This window comes from Triticum aestivum, chromosome 3B (assembly GCF_018294505.1).
Source record: "Triticum aestivum cultivar Chinese Spring chromosome 3B, IWGSC CS RefSeq v2.1, whole genome shotgun sequence".
Classification (NCBI taxonomy): domain Eukaryota; kingdom Viridiplantae; phylum Streptophyta; class Magnoliopsida; order Poales; family Poaceae; genus Triticum; species Triticum aestivum.
The window spans coordinates 183,304,827-183,321,863 of record NC_057801.1 but is presented as its reverse complement, the minus strand read 5'-3'; the positions used below and the strand labels follow the sequence as shown (position 1 = coordinate 183,321,863).

At 49.6% G+C, this 17,037-nt stretch overlaps 3 protein-coding genes across 3 annotated transcripts; all 3 read right to left on the bottom strand.

Moving 5' to 3' along the window:
* Nucleotides 1-4,767: 4,767 nt before the first annotated feature.
* LOC123065173 (uncharacterized) lies at nucleotides 4,768-5,590 on the bottom strand. The gene has a single exon (XM_044488524.1). The coding sequence runs from the start codon at nucleotides 5,453-5,455 to the stop codon at nucleotides 5,000-5,002; it is 456 nt and encodes a 151-aa protein (XP_044344459.1). The 5' UTR covers nucleotides 5,456-5,590; the 3' UTR covers nucleotides 4,768-4,999.
* A 3,677-nt stretch (nucleotides 5,591-9,267) lies between these two features.
* LOC123069267 (probable F-box protein At3g61730) lies at nucleotides 9,268-12,550 on the bottom strand. The gene is made up of 8 exons (XM_044492079.1): nucleotides 11,917-12,550; nucleotides 10,820-11,052; nucleotides 10,677-10,721; nucleotides 10,424-10,591; nucleotides 10,286-10,333; nucleotides 10,025-10,195; nucleotides 9,814-9,921; nucleotides 9,268-9,703 (listed from the first exon to the last, which is right to left on the bottom strand). The coding sequence occupies exons 1-8, from the start codon at nucleotides 12,273-12,275 to the stop codon at nucleotides 9,618-9,620; spliced, it is 1,218 nt and encodes a 405-aa protein (XP_044348014.1). The 5' UTR covers nucleotides 12,276-12,550; the 3' UTR covers nucleotides 9,268-9,617.
* Nucleotides 12,551-12,655: 105 nt separating this feature from the next.
* LOC123069268 (vesicle transport protein SFT2B) lies at nucleotides 12,656-16,190 on the bottom strand. The gene is made up of 6 exons (XM_044492080.1): nucleotides 15,996-16,190; nucleotides 15,843-15,896; nucleotides 15,047-15,120; nucleotides 14,706-14,823; nucleotides 14,522-14,580; nucleotides 12,656-13,034 (listed from the first exon to the last, which is right to left on the bottom strand). The coding sequence occupies exons 1-6, from the start codon at nucleotides 16,107-16,109 to the stop codon at nucleotides 12,956-12,958; spliced, it is 498 nt and encodes a 165-aa protein (XP_044348015.1). The 5' UTR covers nucleotides 16,110-16,190; the 3' UTR covers nucleotides 12,656-12,955.
* Between the last annotated feature and the right edge of the window lie 847 nt (nucleotides 16,191-17,037).

Genomic DNA, 17,037 nt, shown 5'->3' with positions numbered 1-17,037 from the left:
GCAGTAGGGAAAAATTGGCTTTATGCAAAAACTGTAACCATGGAGCTTTCCACCAGCCATATATGCATGTAGTATAGCATTATTATTTCATTACTCTCTGTGTGTTACTTTGCCAGCATATTCCATGTGCTGACCCGTTTTCGGGCTGCAACGTTCATGTTGCAGACTTTTTAGACGATGAGTATGATGCCTTAGGATCGTGGTTCTATACTCAATGATGTCGTTGGAGTTGATGGACTCAGATATCTTCCAAGCCTTCCGATGTTATCGTTATTAGATGGCCTTAAGCCATACTTATTGTAATAAGTTCTCTTTGGAGACATTCGATGTAATAAGTGTGTGATTGCTACTCTGTTATAAATCCTTCAAGTACTGTGCGTGTCAGCATTACTGACCCAGGGATGACACTGATGCACAGAGATCAGACTGTTTGGGGTCTAGTCGCTACACCTATTCAAGGGAAACACCAACGCAAGCTCAAGAAGTAGCATTCCCGCTCTCAATTCCTCCCACGTCCCTCCTGTACGCACTTGGCAAAGCCCTATCGGAATTCCGTTGCTGCCACCACCACCATACCGTCATGCTGGTTCCGATCTCATCTATCTCATCTCCCTCGTTTGCTAGATCAAGAAGGAGAGGACGCCATCGAGCTGAACGTGTGCTAATCTCAGAGGTGTCGTCCGTTCGGCACTAGATCGGATTGGATCGTGAAGAGTATGACTACCTCAACCGCGTTACGACGCTAACGCTTTTGGTCTACAAGCGTATGTAGACACCCGTAGGAGTCTGGGCCGTGTCTCAGTCCCAGTGTGGCTGATCATCCTCTCGGACCAGCTACTCATCATCGCCTTGGTAAGCTATTACCTCACCAACTAGCTAATCAGACGCGAGCCCCTCCTTGGGCGGATTTCTCCTTTTGCTCCTCAGCCTACGGGGTATTAGCAACCGTTTCCAGTTGTTGTTCCCCTCCCAAGGGCAGGTTCTTACGCGTTACTCACCCGTTCGCCACTGGAAACACCACCCCTCTTGTAGCTATGCATCTCCAATATTGGATCTTGGGTGTTTCATACAATTTTTTTTTACTTTCATGCTTCATTCCCCATCAGTGGTCTCAAAAAGCCGCCCCTTGGTGAGCCGAGAGCACCAACTAGTCTAGACGACCCACGGTGCACACCGCATGTGCACGCTTTAGGATCTGTTGTTGTCATTTTTCATCGTCTCATCTTTAGGAGGGATCATTGCATTGACCTTGCCAGGCCCAACTGTCGTCGACATCACCACAACGCCAAATAACGCCACCAGCCTATGCACGTCTATCAACTCGCGTCCAACGTTGAGACTCCACTGCATCACGCCGCCGAGACCCGCCGTCTTCGATGCGGTAGATGTAACACCGCTCCACCTGTTGGCGCCTCCAGTCAGTATCTGCTCCAAAACAACGCCCTTACGAGGAAAATGACAGTAAAGCCTCCGTCATCATCCGATCCGGGAGACTGGGATCTAGGATCCTCCCCTCCCGCCCGAGTAGATGCCCGCTGGAGGAAGAGCTAATAATTTACGTAGTCAATGTTCAATCGATTAGGTCGGCTAGCCCCATATTCTGATTTACATGGCATGCAAGCTTGATCTTCTTCTCTTTCTCTTCCATCTATTCTACTCCTGCTCCCTCTTCACTCTCTTCATAATGCAACAACTCCTCCACCTGCACCCCCATTTTCCAAGATTGCTAATCCCCCCTCCCCCCCACCTCCCCCCCAAGTTGAAGGTTGCGTGCCTCACCTCCATGAATGACTCACGGCTAAGCTTGAGTTTGAGCACAAAATGGGCGTCCTTTGACAATTGTTGGCTTGAGGAGATGTTGGTGAGGGATGGATGGGTCCGAGGTTGCCCGATTGGGCTCCGATGAGGCTCGGGCAATACGAATTTGCGTTGATGAGCCCATATTGATGGGGGCGAAATTTTTTGAACATTGTTGAGATGTTTCGGACACGCTGCAAACGTATACGATGTTTTTTCCTGCGATGGAAGCATATACGGTGAATTTTCTTGCGACGGAAGTGTATATGATGTTTGTTCTGTACATGTGAGAAATATGTTGCAATGATTATGGACGTCAGTTGGAGAGGTCAAATTTATATAGGCTGCAAAGTTTGTTCACTGTGTTGTATGCAAGTTCTTGTATATACTCCCTCCGTCTCATAATATAAGAACGTTTTTGACACAAGTGTAGTGCCAAAAACATTCTTATATTATGGGACAAAGGGAACATATAGTAGTACGGAGTACGTTGCATGCATTCTGCTTTTCATGTGCTAGTTAAAAAGAGAAAGATCACGGAAACTCCTGCCCATCCAAGTATCTCGCGTGGCTGCGCAACCGAAACACGCGAACAAGACACGTGTGGGCGGTAACCACCCTTCCCGCCACCACCATGCATGTGCCAACGCAGAGAATCAAAACCCATCAGAAAATCCTTCTCCCGACGGCCGATCCGGGGTTAGGAGCCCGAGATCCGACCAAACGCTGAAAACAAAACTCCAGCCTCCGCCCGGGCCACCGCCGCCCACCGCCGACGTGCAGATCTCGATCGCCACCGCAACCACCGCCGCCACGTACGACGCAGCGACGCGGATCCACCCCGCGCACCGCATCCAAACCCAACACACGAACAAATTCGATACCCTCGGTCGATCCCGCATCATGATTCTGCTCCATGCGAAACTTGCGAAGCAGGGGTCGTCGTCTCCGGAGAACACGAGTCCGTCCCCGAGATCACGCGAGATCGGACATGCGTACGTGTGAGACAGGGACGCGACCAGCGGCGGAACCCCGGCCGGCACATGGGCCGCCGAATCCTTCCGGCTTAATCTAGTCCGAGTACGCGAACCCGGCCGGAATATATACCTAGCCAGTAGTAGGAGTAGCATAGTGCAGCGGCACTCAACCACCGTCGGGTTCCCCGGCGCCGGTTGTCCTCTTGTGCACGATCAGCGCGCGTTCGTGATTCATGCATGAACCATCGGCGTCGTTCACAGTTTACTACTCGATCAATCAGGGGGTCAACTTGAAATACCCAAGGGCCAAGGTTACGGTTGTGAACGAAAACAAACAATGATTGCTCGATCAAGGTTTTTCTTTTTGCGACAGCGATCAAGGTTTCCGTTGTCGTTGAGAAGGAACAGAAGGATACTAGTACCACTACTTGGCGATCGATTGGGATTAGCAGGTCATCATCCCCCATTATACGTTTTCCGCCAAAAAAAAGGAAAATCCTCCATTTTACGTGACGAAAATTCGGATACAACTACAATCGAATGAATTTACAAGTTGGTCAGTCGATTTGTTCCCAACCGTTGGATGAAAAAGCAACTGTCGAATCTTCTTATATCTCTGACAAACATTGTTCATCGTCTTTCTTGTTCGAAATCTCGATCTGAACCGCCCACAACCGTCGGCCGAACTGCCTGCTTATGCGGCCCGCGGCACTCCCTCAAGCATCTTCGTGCTGCTGCCACCCCGGCTATCCTTCTAACCCCGGCGATGACCAATTTGTTGGGGTAAACTTGCACCACCCCCACACCCTTAAGATAGATAATGAGATAGCCTACCACCCTAAGATAGATAATGGGTGATGGGCAGCCTGCCACCCTAAGATAGATACCGGGGTTTTCTCCTGCGAGCTCCTTCCTTCGCTCAAAAATCGACTGATCCAAATTCCAAAGTCTGGAGACTTACATATAGCTATTGTGAGTCTAGTTTGAACTTGGAGGAAGATAGAGAGTATGTAGTGACGAAATGTGTTGATTCGGCAGCAACTATGCCCCCTCCTTCTCTGTAATAAGCAATTTGCAACATTAAAATGGCTTGACGAAACTTCATCGCGATCTGAATAAACCATGAGATCTTGCACCGAAATGTGCGATGCACATTCGTTTTGCACAAAAAAAAATCAGCTAAAAATACAGAACTTGGAAAATATCTCTGAATAAACAACATTTTCGCGGGGCGACCGCCGTCCAGCACAACTCAACCACAACACTAGCGCGAGCGCCCTGCCATTGTTTATTGCAATTTGGAGGAAGAAGAAGAAGAAGAAAGGAGTGGTTATTTATTTCATATTTCTCTCTAAAAAAATGATTTGTTGGGTTTTATATGCAACCGATTCAGTCATCCAAACCCACTACGTACCGCCTAGCTAGCTAGGCCTAGTAGAGAGAGAGAGAGGACGACAACCACTGCACATGGGGGCGCCCGCCAATCAAGCTCTCCAACCAATCCGTCGCACGAGTTACGTTCCAGGACAAAAACCCATCCGGCCGCTGCATTATTAAGTTTTCCATATCGTAACCAACAAATGATCCACCTTCGGAGCAGCAACCAACCTCCATCGATATCGCCAGCTTCCTCTACATTGTTTTTCTGAAAAATATCACGTAGAGCGAGCGATGGGAGTTCGGGGGTGCAGATGTGAACAAAATGTGTATGTGTTGTGATGCGTGGAGCAGGACACCGTCTGCGTCGATCATCCATTTAGAAAAATGGTTCCCAGTACGTAGCCAATTCTGTCAGTGCGTGCTGACAGAGAAAGAAAGGCCAGATAGTTAATTTGCTACCTGGTTATCTGAAATAATGTTCGTCATTATCTTGCAAGAAAGAAACCGACTCCAGAAAACACACATGGATTAGCACGAATGATTTACGAAGAAAACGAAATTTCATTCCATTTCTTTGGGTTGGTGATCGGTGGAGGAGTACAAGCGATCGGGATGAACAGCAGGGGGGAGCAGAAGAGAAGCTTCAAAATAGGGAAGCTGCTATACACACACACACACACCAGCATCAGCATCAGCATACGGATGATGCATGGGAGGGGGAGCTTCCGGCGTCGCCTGCTCGCCTCTCAGCCCAAATCTCCCTCCGTTATCGCTGTTCTTCTCGCTCTCTCCATCTCTCGGACACGACGCTACTACATGATAACACACGTACGTGCACGGCGCACCTACGACGACTCCTCGGGGATACTCGCCAGCGCGGGCCGCCACCCGGCCGCCGCCGCGGCATTGGCGGCGGCGCGGCGGGCCTCCATCCTCTTGATCTCGGCCACGATCTGCGCCGCCGTCTTCTGGCCTCCCACGGTCAGCGACAGCAGCCGCGCCGCCTCCTCCTTGCTGAGGAGCACCTTCACCCTCACGACGCCCTTCCTCTGGCCACCGCCACCACGACCCGCCGCCGCTGCCGCTCGTCTCGGGGAAGCCTTGATGCTCTTCACACCCGCCCCACCTACTTCGGATTCCGGCGAGGACTTGCCGCCAATCTTGTTGCCGCGCGGCGTCCTCTTCATCCTGTGGAGGACCTTCATGAGAAGCTTGAGCGAGTACATCCTCCGCCTGGGCCTCACCGCCGCCGGCAGAGCCTTCACGCCGTGGTCGACCAAGCACGGCAGAGCGTTGCCCATTTTCTCTCGTCTCTGTGCTGCTTGCCGTGTGCTGGCTTGTGAACTTGTGGCTGTGCGTGAGCAGAGCTGGGGAAAGAGAGAGATGGAGAGAGGGCTAGAATAGATGAGCAGTGCCGATGGCGGCCTGGTGGTGACAGCCATGGCGTCTATATAAGAGGATCTCCAACAGTCGCGCTATAGCGCCGCACGTAAAAAACCCGTTAGCGCGCGCTGCGGCTGGTTTTGCGCGCCCGCCTGCGCTGGCTCCAGCAGCGGCGCTATAATGCAGCGCGCGCCGCTCCAGCAGGGCGCAAAAATACAGCGCGCGCCGCACAAACCATATATACATTTGCAAGAAGATGAGCAAAAATGATCAAACAAACAAAATAAAAATCAATAACAAATAGTTTAAAATAAATCATTACAACACAAACAAATAGTTTATCGTTCAGTACAACAACAAATAGTTCAAATAAATTGTTACAACACAACAAATAGTTCATGAAGTTCATGCTCTTTGCCGTCCATGCCATGCCCACCACTCTTTAATTAGATCTTTCTGAAGTTTATTGTGCGTTGCGGGACGCCGAATGGCATGATAGGAGGCAACAAAACGGGCTACCCTTTCAGCCCTCCGCCGCACTCGCACGGGATGTCCCAAGAGCTCATACTGTGAGTAGTCTAAATCTTGGTCACGCTCATTCTCGATGATCATGTTGTGCATGATGTACCAAAGCATTTGTTGATCCCAAAATCTTGCCGTTCTCTCACAATAGCAAATTGGGCTTGCAAAATCCCAAATGCTCTCTCCACATCTTTTCTAGCCGCCGCCTGAGCATTGTGGAAATCAAGATTTTTCTTACCTTCCGGTTTTTTCAACGACTTCACGAAGGTTTGCCACTTTGGATAGATGCCATCCGCTAGATAATAGCCATAGTTGTACGTATGGCCATTTGCTACAAACTGCACAGGTGGCAACTCACCGTTTGCAATTTTATTCATCAGTGGTGACCGGTTGAGAACATTGATATCATTCAAAGATCCAGGCATTCCAAAGAATGCATGCCAAATCCAAGTCTCCTGATCGGCCACCGCTTCAAGGATTATAGTGGAACCCTTTTTTTGGCCGTGGAATTGCCCATGCCATGCCTTTGGACAATTCTTCCAACTCCAATGCATGCAATCTATTGAGCCAAGCATGCCAGGAAAGCCGCGCGCTTTGTTCATCGCCAATAGCCTTGCGGCGTCTTCAGCAGTGGGAGCTCTCAAATACTCCTCGCCAAACACTTGCACAATTCCCACTGCAAAGCGCTTGACACACATGATGGCTTGGCTCTCACCCATAGCCAAATGATCATCAACTAGATCAGCCGGGATACCGTATGCCAACATACGCAAAGCGGCTGTCACCTTCAGAAAAGTGCTATGCCCGAGCTCTCCGGCGGCATTCCTCCTTTGCTGGAAAAACCGGTCATGGCTCGCTAGTTTCTCTGCAATGCGCCTGAACAACTCGGTGCTCATCCTAAACCGGCGACGAAAATACGACTCCGGGTACGTGGGATTCTCCACGAAATAGTTCTTCATCAATCTGTTATGGGCATCAATCCTATCTCTCCAAATTTTCTCCCGACCCATAACCGAAACACCGTGCTTCGGTTTTTTATTGATATGCATAGCTACGATCATTGCAAGATCCTCCTACTCTTCCATATCAAATTCTTCTTCGGAAGAATCATACGACGAACTCATCTACAATGTTCAATATTATACTATAAAAACTACAATTCAAAACATGCACCAAATTCATGAAGTTTGAGCAATACATACCTTGTAGGCGTTTTGTCAAACACCTTGCGGGCGCGGCGCGGCGGCGAGCGCTCGGGCGCTGTTCCTCGGACGACGGAGGCGCGCGGGCGTCGGCGGTACTAGGAGGGGATGGGCGGAAGCGCGGGCGCGCGGGGATAGGCCGGGGAAGCCTGAGACGGTCGCCGGGGGTGCGCGGGCGGCGGCGGCGGCGCGGCCGGTCGGGGGTGGAAGCGCGAGAGGAAGAGCGGGCGCGAGCGCTCGAGTGTGCCGCGCGCTGTAGTGGGCGCCCGAAATACGCCGCGCGGTAAGCGTTTTTGCCCGCGCGCCCAACCCGTTTTAGCGCGCGCGCCGTTTTTGCGCGCCCGCTGGAGCGCCCTGACGCGCGCGCTAAAAATGCCTATTTTGCGGCGCGGCGCTAGTTTAGCGCGGCTGTTGGAGATGCTCAAACGAACGGGCACAGCCGCGCGAGGACAAGGGTCGGAAGGAAACTTAACTAAAATATAGTACGCGAGGAGTAGGTTGCACTGCCCAATGGACAGTATTTGCTGCTACAGCTTAAGGGTCAAAATGGCCTTCAACAGTTAGCACTTGTCCACGGCAAGTAGACACAGATTAATACCACTGCATGCACAAACCAAAACTAATCACATCAAAGCAAAAGTCGGCACATGCTGCGTACCGTAACACAACTTGGCCAACATTTGTACTACCATATCACTTGTTATTTACTCACAAAAGAGAGGAACATGTGTGATAGGCTGATAGCACTTCATCAAAGCGGGTGTCGCATGGAGTTCTGTGGGCGGTGACATGCGCATAGGGTTCGTGGATGACTACGTTTCTACGGGAAAGCGGGGGGGAAGGAGACACCGTGGGGTGGAAAGGCGACTAAAAATACAGTTTATCGTGACCAGGATAATTATCTTGTACTTGAGCTTGGACCGGAGTAGGCCGTCCATTGCATCATGTGCGGGATTCCAACTAGCCCATTGGAGCAGACCCTGGAGAGGAATAGGCTGGCTGGGTCGCGGAACAAGTAGATTACAGCTACTCTGCTGAGCCTGGCCTCTAAGCTCCAGGTGCATGCAGACAGAGGTGGGTGCTGTTGCTGATTTGCCTAACCACGTGAGTGGTAACCGGAATGTGTGCAGCATTTTGGGCTCCAGATTAGCAGCACCTGGCGCTGACGAAGAGGGCCGGGGGAACGAGCCGATTTGGTGTGATAAGTTTGCATCTTCCGGAATTGCCAAGCCTAGTTCAGAGCACAGATGGAGAGTTGAGAGTTCAGAACCCAGTTCAGACTTCAGCGCCTTTCGGAATTGTCTGCAGCTGCGAGTTCAGACTTCAGAACTTGAAGCTCTCAACACAACAACCAGCTTAAAGCTCCACTGCGCATGAATGGCAGGAGATTGATTCTAGTGTGCGCCTTCCCAAGGAAGAAAAATTACCAGTGATCCTTGCTGCACCACGTCTGCGCTGCTTCTGCTTTCAGGTTGCTAGCTATCTGTTCTGCATTGCGTTTGCGTAGCCGTATACCAAACCAACTCCATTCTACTGGTTAGATTTACACACCTTGCAAGGAGGCTACCAAGGAGAAATCTAGGTCTTGTGGGAAATGCATTTCGCCAACAGGGAAGGATCTCAGGGTACGAAGAAGCCCACAAGATCGATTGGCCATAAACAGACCACTAATGCCCATCTGTTTCACAGCTAGTAGTATTATGCCCATCTGGCACACAAGAAATTTGAACGAAAACAACAATGAGTGGACAAAATACATAAGCAAAAGAGTTTTCCTTTTTTTCTTTTTCTTTCAGATATTGTTCGAGTTGTGTCAATCATGATCTAATAGTGCATGGGAAAAAAAACACTGCTAGAAATAACTAGCATCTAGAGTTCACCAGTGCCATGTTACCCATGTCTGAAGAACTCTAATGCCGTGTTATCCATTATCCACACGGTAGATACAGAAGCAGCAAGCCAACCAAGCAAACAGAGTAAATACAGTACATACCAACACCAAGGTAAGCTCGAATAATCCACATGGTGCTATATATATTTATATATATGCTCAAAAAATTGTGCAACTCTTCGACGAAGTACAAACATACCGCATTAAACATTGATTGATAAAACAACAACAGAGAGCTCGCTCCATTTGTGCAATTTCCTATTTTCCTTTTCTAAACGCCGATTTAATTACTCTACTCTCTCTCTCTCTTTTTTAGATGGAATTTATCTACCCCACTGTACCCCTTCCTTTGTGACTATCCCCCTGTCAGCGCTAGCATCAGAGCAAACTAAATACTAGGCATTAACACATTTCGACAACGCAGCATCAAGCAACCCAGCCAGAGATGAACCAAGCACGAACGAATCACAGGAGCTGCTGCGTGATCCTGACAGACACAATCTGCCCGCCCCTCGACATGTCCCGCATCGCCTGGAACCTCGACAGCAACCCTGTCATGGGAGACACACGCACGCGCCATAGCAAAGACTCATGTCAGAACTAGGCTCCAGCCAGATAAATGCGTTACTTCAGGTCATTATCTTGCCAGAACTAGACATACCTTCGTTGGGCTTGAGGTTGCTGCTGAGGGCGACAGCGACCGGGGTGAAGCATCCCTTGGGCAGCAGGTTGGTGCGATCCCGGATCCAAGACTTGGAATTGAGAATATCTGCACAAACGATGCCACAGTCAGCGTGAGTGTCATCCTCATATCCAGGCAATCATGTATGAGTAATGAAGTGCTGGAATGGATGAATAGTTCAGGAACAAACTTTTGACACATGGGCTATCGATGTGGTCGTGGTTGAAGATGGCGGCGGCGGCAGTATCCAGCTTCCCATTGCTAAAGTAACTGCCGAGGTCCTCATACTCCCAGGTCCCATCCCTGAACTTGTTCTCCAGGTACAGCTCGCAGTGCCGCGCATCCAGAACCTGCATCGTCCCTGTACCACAGGTTGTTCCAATCCAAACCAAATTCAGAAACAAGCACCGCAATGGCAGGACGAAGAACAACGTCCAGCCTAGCTCCTCACCTTCGCACTTGTTGAGGTTGCACACGGGGCACCGCACCATGTTCATGTCTGCATCATGAAGAATGTCAGACATTTTAACAAGACCAGCAAGTGAGCCAGGAATGGCCGAGAAGAAGGGCACATGATGTATGCACGTACCAGCGATCCAGATGCCGGGGCGGACGTTGGTGAGCAAGCAGGCTCCCATGAATCCGATGGAGATCTCCGGGCCATCATCCAGGATCGGCCTCCATGGTGGCAATGCCAGCTTCGCCGTCAGCAGCAGCTTCGTGGTGTCCATCAGGAATCCACCAATGCGAAACCACTCTGCACCACACCAAGCGTCAGGTAAACACACGACAGCAAACAGCAACGAACAGGCCGGGAAATGACGTCGCTGCGCTGTGCTCACCAATGTGCTTCTCGGGCTGACGGAAGCAGTACGCATGGGTATCGTCTGAAGGAAACAGAGGACAGAGGAGCACGCACGTCAGTACGTGTCGAGTGGCGGCAGTGGGAGGGAGGAATAAGCTCAACGGAGGCCTTGGTGCGTACCGAAGGCGGTGGCATAGAGGAGGCGCCAGGAGCGGTGGAACGGGCGGGGAACCTGGAGGAGCCTGAGCATCTTGGGCTCGTTGGTGCGGAGCGAGAGGTCGCGGAGGAAGGCGTAGCGCCAGATGGAGTCCTCGTAGAGGAGGCGGAAGAACCAGAGGCAGGTGGCGGAGAGCCTCAGCAGGTCGGCGCCGTGCAGGTGCTTGGCCACCTCCGTCCAGATGTCCGGCTCATACCTGCACCAAACAACCGACGAGAGCATTCAGATTTCGAACCTGCAGCACAAATCACAGAACAGATGGATAACGAATTCCTGAATCACAGCACAAAGCAGGAAACCAGTACTCCAATCCCTGAAGCATCGGAATCACAAGTAATCGGTTCATGCGTCAGGCATTATACATTGGTCGACAAACACTTCGCTCCAGCGAATTTGAATTCGAACCCAAAAAAAAACAAAATGACACAGCAGTACACCTAAACTGGGACTGCAGACGGCAATGCAGAGGGCGCACTGGACCGAATCGAAGACCTGCTGCTTCAAAATCACCAACAGAACAGTACCCGAATCAATTCAAACACAGGAAACTATGCCCAGCGACTCTGCATTCCTAATTGGAAACACTAAGCCCAGAATTTCGAGGGCGCAGCGCACCAGTTCTTACACCAAACACATCCAACGCAACAGAAATTCGAATCATCTCCAAGCTCCAGGCTACAAAATCCAGAGGATTCAAACAGCAACACACACTGCAAACTGGGTTAAGTTGCGATCGCTTCAGTACCAAGCTCGATTCACGGCAGCAGAATTCAAACCACTACAATACGCAATTCAGTAGGTAATTTGCACGGATTCATCACACAAATGCTCAAGCTCAATTCCCTCCCTCTGATTCGAAGCACCAAGTTCCAGAACCACACACACACACGTCATGACCAGAGGATTCAAACTAGGAACTCGAATCGATTCGAAGCGCAGCCCAATTAAACCCGCCACCACGGGAAAATTCAAATCGACAGACCCGCACTCACGCATACACCAGAGAGAGCAGCGGGAGAGCAGAGAGAGAGAGAGGGAGAGGGGGCGGGGAACAGCTTACCAGTTGAAGGGGACGCGAGAGCGGGGGATGAAGGAGACGCGCGACAGCGGCGCCACGATCCTGCAGCACCTGGAAGGCTGGAGGCTGGCGACGGGGCTCCCGATGCCCTGCTGCGCGCACCTGGCCCTCTTGCTCGGCGCCGGCGGCTGCGTCTTCACCGCCGCCGGCCGCCGTGGCCGCTTCCTCTCCGCGTCCTGCTTCCGCGGCCGCTTCCTGGGCGGCGTGGGCGGCGGCGACGAGACGAAGTCGGGGTCGAGGCGCCGCGGCCGCGGGCGCTTCCTCAGCTCCATCCCCATCCCCTCCCCCGGCTCTCTCTGCGGCTGTGGCTGCGGGCGCAGGAGGGAGAAGGCCTTGCCCATGCAGCGCCCGGGACTGGGAGGCGGAGGCGAGGTGCCGTGCGCTGCTGCGTGTGGGGGGAGGAGGAGCTAGCAGCGACGATCGCATATATAGGTGGAGGCGAGCGACACGGGTTTCGAAAATTGAAAATGGTTGGGAGAACTGAAGCATATAGCTGGAGAGTCCACGCGTGCCGTCCCACCGGTTCACTGGCGTGTGGGCCCGCCGCGACATCCATTCAGGTGGGCCCGCCGCGACATCCATTCTGGTGGGCCCCGCAAGCCAGTGGACACGAACGAAGGGTGCCTGGTTTCTTCTGCAAGAGGGGGATGAAAAATGCAGGATTAAGTGGCAGTGTCTAGCAGCCATAGAATGCAAGCACAGAGCAAAGATATTGTCAAAATGGACAAGTAAACAAATGGAATCTGATTCGGCTGAGTTTTTGCAGCAACAAATTTACATAGAATCTGGTTTGAAGGAACAAATGGAATCAAGGGTTACAGAAGGGGGTTGTGAGCTGCACAAACAGTGTTTCGTGTAGCATTTATACACAATATATGGAGCTTGATCCGTTCATCATTCATCAACAAAAAGGGAAATGAGTGGAATACATGCACTGCTGGAGCCGGTGGAGATGAACAGGTCTCCAATTTTAGGCGCCCGAGCATGTTGACAATATCCATCAGGCGCCCAAGTAAGAAGATCATAGCTCAGTGTCGCAGAGCTTCACCATCAGGTCGGAGACAATCCGTCGAGCGAAAGGGATGTAGCTCAAGCTATACCTGCGGTGGAGTAAGGGAAGCATGGTCAGGTAATTCTGCCTCCTTCTTCTGAAACTAGGTAGGTAATTCTGGCAGTTGTTTCAAAGGGGAAAGAACAGGAAATAGAGACACAATCAGCGCATTGTTTCCTGGGTTGGAGAATTTACAGTGTCCAAATACCCTGCATCAACGTTTACCGCATGCCATATACACATGTTTAAGTGATATCCAAGTCTGCATCATTGAATGGTCCAATGAAGCTCTGTGTTCATATATAGCATTATGTCATGTTTTCCACTTATTCAAACTGAGATACCATATCCTACTGCACACTGCTGCTGGACCATATCCTATTATAAGAAGAAACATGCACAAGGACACACGAGAACTGCATGCCATGATTCAGCAAGGAAAACACGACGGCCACACTATCATACAGGCCAGTTTAGCTGGTAACAGCAGTTACATTTTTTGCTTTCAGATCCTTGCAGCATTACTTGTTAATTTTTACTCTCTGACAAAAGGTTTGACTACTGACTACTCACTCTTGTCTGCTGCCTGGACCATTGCGCACAGCACTTTCGACAGCCCTGAGCAACTAATAGCCAGTCAATGCTTACTCCAGGTTTGCACATGCCACGGCCGTTTATACAGAGATGATGCTATGACCACTCATGGTTAGGGGTTCCAATATAGCATCGTTATTTGGTACTCGTAGCATTTTTAGGTATGTGCTCTTTAATACTTGTATAGCTATGTAGGTCCAACTGTACAAGAAAGTATGTTATCAAAAGACATAGTCGAGGCCTATGTATAACAGAGTGCATTGAAGGATTGGGCCAACTGCATATCATCCACTGGTGTATTTGTGCTCCACCACTCCAGTCTAAAATAATAAGCAAGTTTGAGGTGTAGCTCTATTTCGAATTCCAGGTATTGCTTTTTCGACAATTTGACATGGCTGGAACTGACCATGCTACAGATATACAATGACTTAAATAACTTGGGTGAAGAGATACAAAAGACCAAACGACAAAAATGAGGGCAGCCTGAAACCAATTCCTGAAAAATGCAAGAGGACATAACTGTTTTCTGTCATCTTGAAGTATAAAGCTAATCTCAGTTTTGCTAATGGTCCTCTAAACACACATTCGGTGCATGATAGCACTCAAGGATCAAATGACTGCACATAATTAACTGTATCCATGCTATATGCTTGAAAAGTATTGACAGGTAAGTGTTCAGATTATCCTAGTGCATGCAGCAGAACGACATTCTAGACGTTGCCTCACTTAGCACAGTAATAAGTATCAAAATACAAGTGTCATGTACTTTTTCTACAAGCAAAACAAGCAAGTATTTTCGTAGTCTTGTATCTTCCCTTGGTCTAATTGAGGTACATCATGCCTCAATTCAGACATATTTGCAACTTTTCAAGTGACATTACAATGTGATAGTTAAGGATTAACAAGTCAGTAAGTCTGCTATTTGTAGCAAAGGCAACTTACCAGAAGAGCGCACATATCTCACATATGATTGCAATCAATGTTAGCAGCTTGTCATGAATCTGCACATAGACCACCATCAGAACACGCGGTTATCTGTTGGGTTTTGATAGCTGTTCATTCAACTAGGTTATTTCCTTACAGGAATAAAGCCATTACATGAACTAAGGGTTTAGAGATTACTAACCAAAAGAGCGAAAATCAGAGCAAAAACAGCACATCCAACATAAATAGCCGTTGCATAAACACGAACTGGGTCAAGCATCATCCTCAATTGTTTATTTACCCCCATTATAAAGACTGTGCTGCCAAACAAAGGTTGAAATCAACATATTGCAACAGGTGAATATTCAAGAAGAAAGTTAAGTAGAGCTAATGCATGAGCTGAACATATGTATCAAACTGGCATTTGACAGGATCATATGATTCACTTGAAAAATTTACTGCAGTTATATAAAAAGAGACACCGATATAAGGAGGATTACAAATGTAAACAGAAAGCCCATGAGTTAAAATCTGTGTAATCACCTGCCAACTGCCATTATGTTTCCAAATGTAAACAAGAGAGCAAATTTGATAGGTCTGGCGAAAACAATAAGTGACTGCAAAATAAAATAAAAGGTAAGTACTAAATCATATGAAGAATTTACATTTAGACAAGTTTTACTTGCTGCAACTAACTTCTGCTGAAGAGTTTTGAGTTGCCAGTAAACTGTACTATAAGTTTAAAGCCTAATGATCCAATGTCTACACACTAATGGAATTAGGTGAATTAACAATTGTCTTGGTCATCCAAGACCAAATCAGAACAAATTTCGCATAAGCATTGCATTTGAAACCTTAAACTCCAACTAAGAGAAGGCAAAGCATCAGTTCAGTAGTTCACTAGCACCGACAGGCGACAGGTTAAATGTGACATGAGCTTACCGGGAAGGGCTCACAGGCACCGACAGGTTAAATGTGACATGAGCTTACCAGGAAGGGAAAATCCAGCAAAGAAATCAGTGTTGGGTTAACTAAAGTTCTTGATGCTGAAATAGGCATTTTTACGCATGTGATACATTTCTTTCTGACTTATAGCTTTGTTAAGCCTAAATGTCTGAATGACATATTTAATATTTGGAAGGAATAGCATCAGGCATTGCTGGAAATAACACAGTAAGCACAACTCTTAACTCTAGTTCTTAATCCCTCAATGTATAGGACCCAATTGCTGAAAATAGCGTCAGCACGGGCAGCCAACATGGCTAATTATTCACCTGCAGTCAACTACAGCAAAAGCTGTGCGTGCGACAGATCATAGGCGGAAATTACAGCGACGTACCAGCATCATGAGGGCGAGTCCAGCAACCAAGCAAGCCGCGAAGGCGTAGAGCCGCTGAACCAGGCAAAACAAGCAGAACACATCAGATCGACAAGGACCAAGAAAGTAGAAACAGCTGCTGCGGTCGAGGGTTCTCGGAGGGGTCTGTTTTACCTGGAGAGGGGACAGAGAGCAGAGGCCTTCGGTATCACCGAGGATGTCGTCCTCCTGCCACTCCTCGTCGTCGCCGCCGGCGACCGACCGGTGGAAGCGGGTGAGGGCATCCATTATTGCTCCGATCGGTTTCTCTGTTTCAGCTTTGGGGATCGGCTTCCATCGGGTGGGCGTGGACAGGAGTGTTTACATGAAACCTGGGCCGTCCGTTTGGCTCCTCGGAGATCTGAAGGCTGGGAAGAAGTCAAGATTTGGCTGAGAGCATCCGCAGAGCAACTCGAGCAGTTCCCCCGCCCTAAAGGGAAAGTTGTCTCGAAGCAATTTTTGTCATTTGTGAGTAAACTTGTTTGTCTAAATTTCTTTTATTTTTTTAGTATTAAACAAAACTAGATAATGGCCTAGTGCCCACCAGTCAGTGACACACGTGATGGCCTTTGGCGAGGGGCAGTGCGAGGCAATGCGGAGGCCGCGAGCGAGAGGCGATGTGGTGAAGCGGGACGGTGGTGGTGGCGCGGTGTGGCGGCGGTGCCCTGGTGTGGCAACGGCGGCCTGGCGATGTGACGGGCGGCGCCACTGCATGTCGGCAGGGCGGCGGCGCTCCGGTAGGGCGGGCGGTGGCATGTGGTGGTGTTCTGGTGGGGAAAGTTTCAGGTGGTTATTAGCCCGCCAAAATTTTATGGAAGATGACCTTCTCGTAAACCTGCGGGAAGAGATGGCCAGTTTTATGAGATCTTGTAAAGTTAAGGTGAGAAACCGTTGTCACAAGTACACGTCCTCTCGTGGATTCGATAACTCAGTGTCACATCTTGGAAAAGAGGTAGGGAACCATTCTGTTATCCGTTACCGGACCACTAAAGGGACTCATCAGTTAACATGGTTCATAACATAAATTGTATGATCCATGATGGGAACTACATTTGTGGACTGCCTCTCGCGACTGCCTCTCGCTTCGCTTCCCTCACGAGCGACATGGGAGGTCTCAGCCGCCGCGCAGCTCTCTCCTAGCGCTCACCTCCTCCTCCGCTGTTGCCGGTGTTCGGCG